This window comes from Camponotus vicinus, unplaced genomic scaffold, assembly GCF_025532165.1.
Source record: "Camponotus vicinus isolate PSW18456_S1 unplaced genomic scaffold, iyCamVici1.0 SCAF_6, whole genome shotgun sequence".
Classification (NCBI taxonomy): domain Eukaryota; kingdom Metazoa; phylum Arthropoda; class Insecta; order Hymenoptera; family Formicidae; genus Camponotus; species Camponotus vicinus.
The window spans coordinates 16,693,296-16,701,420 of record NW_028141978.1 but is presented as its reverse complement, the minus strand read 5'-3'; the positions used below and the strand labels follow the sequence as shown (position 1 = coordinate 16,701,420).

The 8,125-nt window shown below is 46.8% G+C and overlaps 2 protein-coding genes across 2 annotated transcripts; both read right to left on the bottom strand.

Annotated features, from left to right (window-relative positions):
- Window positions 1–3,369: 3,369 nt before the first annotated feature.
- LOC145973733 (uncharacterized) lies at window positions 3,370–3,909 on the bottom strand. The gene has a single exon (XM_083103310.1). It carries the CDS (start codon window positions 3,907–3,909, stop codon window positions 3,370–3,372), a length of 540 nt encoding a protein of 179 aa, XP_082959436.1.
- Window positions 3,910–6,505: 2,596 nt separating this feature from the next.
- On the bottom strand, window positions 6,506–7,393 carry LOC145973732 (uncharacterized). Its single transcript, XM_083103309.1, has one exon. It carries the CDS (start codon window positions 7,391–7,393, stop codon window positions 6,506–6,508), a length of 888 nt encoding a protein of 295 aa, XP_082959435.1.
- Window positions 7,394–8,125: the final 732 nt, after the last annotated feature.

Genomic DNA, 8,125 nt, shown 5'->3' with positions numbered 1-8,125 from the left:
CTACTCTAAGGCGACAATTCACTCTTGTGGTTTAAACCAAAGACCGGTTGAATACTCAATAATTCAATAAAATCAAAAGATAGTTATATTTGAAATAAAGTTTTAAGATTTAAATCAATGGAGAGTAGGGATGCGGGAATATGGGCTATTGGAGGTAGAGATTCCCGAATAAATAAATTATCATGCAAATTAATTTGATTAGTATTAGTAGTGAGTTGAAGTGAAATTGAATTAAGAATTTAGATGAATGGCAATTTGGCTGAGTACTTACCAAGATCTGCTGTACATTGATGAATGGAAACTACTTCCTTCCACTGGATGCCGTCTACCTCGGTGATGGCTCAAAAAGAGGGTTGCAGTCCAAGAAGTCAAGAGATTTCGTCGTATAATAATCACTGAGTTTATTGGATAAGTATAAGTACAGAGTTGTAAGTACAGATGTAAAAATATGAAAGTACTAATCAGAGTTGTTGACTGTTCTAAATCGTTGGGCCAAATGCCCTGAAGCTTGTTGTGAGGTCGAGATCGGTGGGCCAAATGCGAGGAGGATCGCTCTGCATGGGTTTATATAGGCGGCAGTCCCTTCTTTTCGTCCGGGGCCTGATGGTGGAGGATGCGCTTTGATGTGGAGGGAGTGGAGCTGTGATTGGTTCCCTCCTTTGCTCTGGATGCGCGTGCCTTGGAAGATGCGCGCGCCTTGGATGTCGTGCTTCGATGTCGATCGGTGATTGGTTCCCTCTGACGTGCTAGATGCGCGCGCCTCAGGCGTGGGCGACGCGATCGCTATTGGTTCCCTTCTCCGGGCTGCATGCGCGCGCCGCTGGGTATAGACTGGGGAGGATGCGCGCGCCGCTGGGTGTTGCCGCAGGGAGTGGGCGTAGTTTGAGTTGTAGATGGTGGGATTCTTCTGAGTTGGAGTGGGGGCGACGGAGTGGTCAGTATAGAATCGGCTATACTGGTTACATCGTATTTTGACATGTTTTATAATAATTATTTAAGCTATCAGAATTTATGTGCAGTTCATATGCATATATTTCCTGAGACAAAATTTTGAGCTCTAATTGTAGGAATGTCAACGGAGTTTCTAGCATGCTCCGTTCAAAAGTTCATTTTTATTTCTCTATATATTATTATGAAAGATGCTTTTAAATATTATCAATAAATTCTGATATCATAATCATCATAATTACAATTATTTTAACATATGAAGATATATATATATATATTTATGATTACGCGGTGGGATATATATATATATATATATATATATATATGAATATAATAAAATCTTGTTTTAGCGTGCAATAATTTATTTTATGTCGCGGTGAGATATAGTTAAAAGAATAATATAAATTAATTCCATTTCATAGTGCAATGGGGTATTGCAGCTATTGCATATCGCGATGGAATACATATGAATATAACTTTAATTCGCGGTGGAATAAAGACCATTAATTAATTATTTCAATAGGTAAGTGTGCAACAATTTTTATTCTTTGAATTTAATTTTAATACTTATAACCGTTAGGCTCTTGAATTAATAAGAATTATTGCATATGCTTAATATTAATATTTAACGGTAAATTCGTTTGTCTCTTAATAATAATATTCGTACGAAATAATATTCGAGTGGAATATTCCTTAGCCTTGAAGCAATGGAATAATTTGCTGTTGAAGCTCGGGAGTTTCGTAGAAGCGTCGAGGCTCGAGCGCTTCTGAGAAGCGCGTCGCATTTAGCCTTGAGCACTTTATAGCAACTTATAATATTGCATGCGTGAAATCATATTTAAAACTTTACCTATATAATTAGTAAGATTGAAGTTTACATGATTATACATATGTGTATCAACTCAGTTTTTTATGCTCTTTAAGTAAAAATTATTACGAGATTTATATCTATATTATTTTTGCTGTTAGTAAAGGATCAAAGATTTTAGGTTTAAAACTATGTCTCGAAATAATGATATATATATATTCGGCGTTGAGACACATTGTTCGAAAATCATAAAAATCATCTGGAATTCAATTTCGCAAATATTTCAAATTATATTCTACAACTCGAGGATTCAAATTTAACGGGCGTCAAGAATCTTCTCGAGCTTTCGACCCTTCACAAAAACGCGACCGTTCCCGTTATCTCGCATTTTTTCTTCGACCGAGAAACGCTGATTATAAACATTGACAACAACAACATCAACCGTCGACAAAATAAGAGAGGCGTATGGGCATGCGCGCCCATACGTCACGATCAGCTGATTGCCAATCAGCTGACAGAAAAAGGTTGCGCGCATGACAATTAAAGAATTGTCTACCTTAGACCTCATCGGCGGCCAATTACGCGCGGCGCCATGAGGTCACCGCTAAAGCACAAAAATTATTGGGCCACGTCGCTACGGGCCCAAAATTCCGCTCGCCTTATAACGGGCACCGCACGCGAGCAAGCCGAAGTCTCGCACTTTTCGTCAAACCGAAACTTTGTTAAACCGCTTAGTTAAACCGCATAGTAAACCGCTTATAACGACCGCTTACTCTCTTGGACTTTCCGCAATCTCTTAGATAAAACCGCTGATTAACCGCATTATACGATCGCTTACTCTCTTGGACTTTCCGCAATCTCTTAGATAAAACCGCTGATTAACCGCATTATACGACCGCTTACGAATTCGGAAAACGCTTTTATATCGCTGCATCGCTCGCGATTCCGCTCGCGAAGACCGCTGTTCCGCGAATCACTCAATCGCTGCACTAAACACTTGTCTTTTAAGTTTGACTTTAATAAATGTCACTTTTTGTTTTGTCAAACGTGGCGCACTTTTTTTACTGAAAGACCTTCCGCTCTTACTGTCCACTGTCGGATTCGCTCGCGAACACACATACATATATATGTGGGTGATCTCGGGATATAAGAAATTAACGTTTTTCAGTTATATAGCTCCGAATTTATTTTAATCTATAATTTTGAGCGTCTTGTATACTAGTGTGAAGTCTCGTGTGTACTGTGTGTAGGCGCGATGTGAACTCTCGAAAAGCGGGATACAGAATGAATCCTGGAAAACCAGGACTCAGCATGCATGATCGGGGAGAAAGTTTTTATAATCGGAAGGATTCTCGGAGTGACCGTTGTGTAGGAAAAGCCGTGTGCTTGCCATATGTTAATCGGCGATGTAAGGGGTCGATGGAAGGCTGCGTAACATGCAAGGGTTGTAAAATTTTACAAAAGTGAAAGCGGATGTCGGATGCATGCATGCCAGGATTAGAATTTATATAGTATACGTGAGTATATGTACGTGTGTGTGTAACAAGGGCGGAGTAGGAGACAATCGTCCCTACAGTACTCCCCTGCTAGTGTTTAACGATAAAAACAAAAAATTATGAAAATCCTCCTTGTAGCCGGTCCGGGAAGCGAACACGTCTACCAGACTTGGTTGTGTGCTTGGTTGAGCTCTCTTGTGTTGCTGTTTGCTGTGTGTTCGGTGGGTCTGTGATTGCTGCGTCCTTCTCGGTGGGGCCTGGAGCGTCCTCGTCGTTGTTGCCTTCCTGAGAAGCGACTGGGTCATCGGCCATGATGTACGCTGGTTTAAGGCGGTCGATGGAAACCATAACATCACAGCCGTTCATGCGAACAACGAACGTCTTTTCTGCTCGTTTAATCACTTTGTTCGGGCCATCATATGGTTGTTGCAGAGGCTGTTTGAGGCCATCATGCCGTACAAAGACTTCTTCCGAGGTAGCGAGGTCCTTGAAAACAAACGTCTTACCCGTGCCGTGGCGAGACGCGTTCGACGGCCTCAATTCCCGCAGGTGTTGGCGTAGCTCCTTGACGAAGTCTGTCATGTTGTCTGCTGCGTCATCGCGGTGAAGAGAGCCTAAGAACTCGCCCGGCAGGCGTAGTGACTGCCCGTAGACCATGTCGGCTGCCGTGGCTTGCAAGTCTTCTTTCTAGGCTGAGCGGATGCCCAGCAAGACGGTCGGAAGGCTCTGTGTCCATCGATGTTGCTGCTGGCACGTGATCGCTGCCTTTAGTTGACGGTGAAGGCGTTCGACCATGCCGTTGGCTGAGGGGTGGTATGCAGTTGTCCTCAAGTGAGTCGTACCTAACAAACGATTCAACTGCTTGAAAAGATATGACTCAAATTGTCTACCTTGATCTGTAGTTATTCTCAACGGCGTGCCAAATCGAGATATCCACCCATCGTAGAGAGCACGTGCGACGGTTGAAGCTTCTTGGTCGTGCAGGGGAACAGCGAGAGTATCGGTCTACCATAGTCAGGCAGTACCGGTATCCCTCCGACGGTGGCATGATTATGATGTCTATATGTATATGTTTCGAACCTGGCGGAAGGTGGTGCGAATGTGCCGACAGGTGAGGAGACATGGTGAGAGATCTTCGCGCGTTGGCACTGGACGCAGCTGCGGGCCCACTGTCTGCAATCAGATTTAACTGACGGCCATACGTAACGCTGGGTTACGAGCTTGACCGTCGCGTTGATTCCCGGGTGAGACAGCTGGTGCAGCGAGTCGAATGCGGCTTTCCTAAACTCTTTGGTAACGAAGGGCCGCGCTGTTTGCGTTGATACGTCGCAAAATACTGCAACGTCGGTGTCAGGGATGCGTACCTTCTTCATTAGGAGGGGAGAGTCTTCCTCTAGGTATCGCTGGAGCTCTTCATCTTCATGTTGGGCTGCTGCCAAGGCTTCGAAATCGAGCGTGCGCTCAACTTCCTCTACGCGCGACAGAGTGTCTGCTACCTCGTTGTCCTCCCCGGAAATGTGGCGGATATCGGTGGTGAACTGTCCGATGAAGTCCAGATGTCTGAATTGGCGAGGTGAACATTGAGCCGTTCTCGTGTGAAAGGCATAGACGAGAGGTTTGTGGTCCGTGTAGACTGTGAACGACCGTCCCTCCACGGTATGCCTAAAGTGCTTGATTGCCAGATAGATAGCAAGTAACTCACGATCGTAGGTTCCTGTATTTTGCTTCCGCAGGACTTAGTTTTTTGGAAAAGAATTCAAGGGGTTGCCAGGCGTCTCCGACCCATTGCTGGAGTGCTGCTCCGACTGCGTAGTCTGACGCGTCGCTGAAGATCGCGAGTGACGCACTGAGCTCGGGATGAGCCAGCAAAGTTGCTTGGGCTAAGCATTCCTTGCTTGATTCAAATGCTTCTATAGCTGTTGACGTCCAGTTTACTGGCGCCTTCCCTCTTACATTGCCTTGCAACAGGTCGTTCAGCGGTGCTTGAGTCTCTGCAGCCTTGGGTAAGAATCTTCTATAAAAATTCAGCATACCCAAGAACTGGCGTAATCTCTTCATGGTGTCAGGGCGTGGATAGGCCCGTATGGCGTCGACCTTTTTCGGTAGTGGACGAGTTCCTGCGCCGGAAACGAGGTAGCCGAGAAATTTAACCTCGGGCTGTCCAAACACGCACTTTGCTGGGTTGATGATGACACCATACTTCCTCAGCCACTCAAACAGAATTGTCAGGTGTCTCAGATGCTCTTCCTCTGATGTTGACGCAATGAGGATGTCGTCGATATATGCATAGCAGAACTCTAGACCTTGCAGCACTTCGTCGATAAAGCGTTGGAAGGTCTGCATTACGCAAACCGAAGGTCATGAATTCGAACTCGAAGAGTCCGAAAGGCGTTGTAATGGCTGTCTTCGGAATGTGCTCCTCCGCGACTGGGATCTGATTGAAAGCTCGCACCAGATCGATGGTGGAAAAGATGTTTTTCCCACGAACGTGACTGGGAGAAATCCTGGATATGTCTCACTGGATATCGGTCCGGACAGGTTCTCGCGTTAAGGGCGCGATAATCTCCGCAAGGCCGCCAGTCATCTCCCTTCTTCGGCACCATGTGCAAGGGCGATGCCCAGGAGCTCTGCGACGGGCGAGCGATTCCCAAACGCAACATGGTCTCGAATTCCTTCTTTGCCGCCTCCAACTTTTCCGTTGGAAGGCGGCGTGGCTTCTGTGCGACGGGTGGCCCTGGTGTGGTAATGATGTAGTGCCTCGTCGAGTGACTCACTGCCTTGGGGGCTCCGTCCGGTCGTGTCACCTCCGGGAATTGATGAAGGAATTCATGGTACCGTGATGAGCCTGAAATAGTCCTAATACTCGGAATGTCGCACTCAATCACCTTTCCACGAGAGGTGAGTTGAGTGGACACGTCCAACAGCCGCTGGTTTCTCATGTCCACCAAGAGCCCATAGTGCACGAGAAAGTCCGCGCCAATGATCGGCTTGGACACAGCGGCAACAACGAACCTCCAGGTGAATTGTCGCCGCAGTCCAAAGTCCAGTGGCAGCGTTATCGTTCCGAACGTAGCGATGGTTGTACCGTTCGCCGCAGAGAGCTCGTAGCTCGATTTTGCACGAGGTCCCGGCAGCAGCGAGCTCGGAAACACACACACATCGGCTCCGGTGTCAATTAAAAAATGTCTCTTCGTCGATCGGTCACTGACAAAGAGGCGGCGCGATGTAGCGGGGCTGATGTCGTCGGCCGCCATTAGCGACTGCCCTGCTCGTTTTCCGAAGAACTAGTATCGTATCTGCACGGTTTCTCGCAATTTCTTGCCTGCTCGCCATATTGCCAGTGGTACCAGCATGTATCGCTAGCTGCACTAGGACGGCGGCTCCGCGATCGCGAGCGCGGCCGGGAGCGCGAGCGCGACCTTCCGCAGGTTTCGCAGGCTCCGCCAGTAGGTTGGCGCTGCCCTTGGGTATTAATTTCGATCGCTGCGAGTTTCTGCACCGCCTCAATCATTACGCGAGTCAAGCCATCATACTGAACTTGGGCAGGCGGAGGTGGCGGTGGTGTGGTGGCTGTCGTCTCAGCGATGATCCCTGCCGGGCCGTATAAGTCCGCGATCGAATCCGCGATCTCGGCTCTCTTCTCGAGCGTGAGGTCACGATGCGCCGCGAGGAGTGCTTGGACATTTCTAGGCAGGCGGCTCAGCCAAAGCGTCTGCAGGATGTCCTCTGGAAACTCCGTTCCGGCGAGGCCGCGAAGATGTCGGAGAAACTGCGACGGCTTGCGGTCTCCGAGAGGCTCGTTCTCTAACAGGCGACGCGTGTTTTGCTCGCGCGATGAGCCAAGGCGCTTGATTAACTCGATCTTTAAAAGCTCGTATGATCGTTCTCCTCTAGGCCGGTTAAGTATATCGCGGACCTCCAGAGTGTACCTTTGATCGAGGGCGGTGAGAACGTGGCCATATTTGGTGTTGTCCTGAGTTATTCCCGCAGCATCGAAACCGCCCTCCAGCATCAGGAACCACAACTCCGGATCCGTAGGTATAAAGGGTGGCACTTTAATTGATACTCGATCGACTGATGATGCACCCGGAGGGTCCTCCGTTTCGCGGTTAACGACACTACTGCCATTGTTGTACGCCATACCGATGATCTCGAGGAAAAGAGAATAATAAAAAGAAAAAAACGAATAATAATCGGAGTGTCAAGCACTATGACGCACTACACAGATCACTCACGGTTCGCGAAAGATCACGTCGGGGTCACCAATTTGTGGGTGATCTCGGGATATAAGAAATTAACGTTTTTCAGTTATATAGCTCCGAATTTATTTTAATCTGTAATTTTGAGCGTCTTGTATACTAGTGTGAAGTCTCGTGTGTACTGTGTGTAGGCGCGATGTGAACTCTCGAAAAGCGGGATACAGAATGAATCCTGGAAAACCAGGACTCAGCATGCATGATCCGGGAGAAAGTTTTTATAATCGGAAGGATTCTCGGAGTGACCGTTGTGTAGGAAAAGCCGTGTGCTTGCCATATGTTAATCGGCGATGTAAGGGGTCGATGGAAGGGGGGGTTGTAAAATTTTACAAAAGTGAAAGCGGATGTCGGATGCATGCATGCCGGGATTAGAATTTATATAGTATACGTGAGTATATGTACGTGTGTGTGTAACAAGGGCGGAGTAGGAGACAATCGTCCCTACATATATATATATATGTATATATAACTTAATAAAGTCCTTTGAATTTCAGTATTTGACTTTTATAGTATCAGGGTAACATCCCAATAAAGGAGGTATACTCTCGTCGGTATGTCGATAATATTACCTTTGGTTGGATAACTATCATATGTCGGTAAGGTAGGTATTGACATTA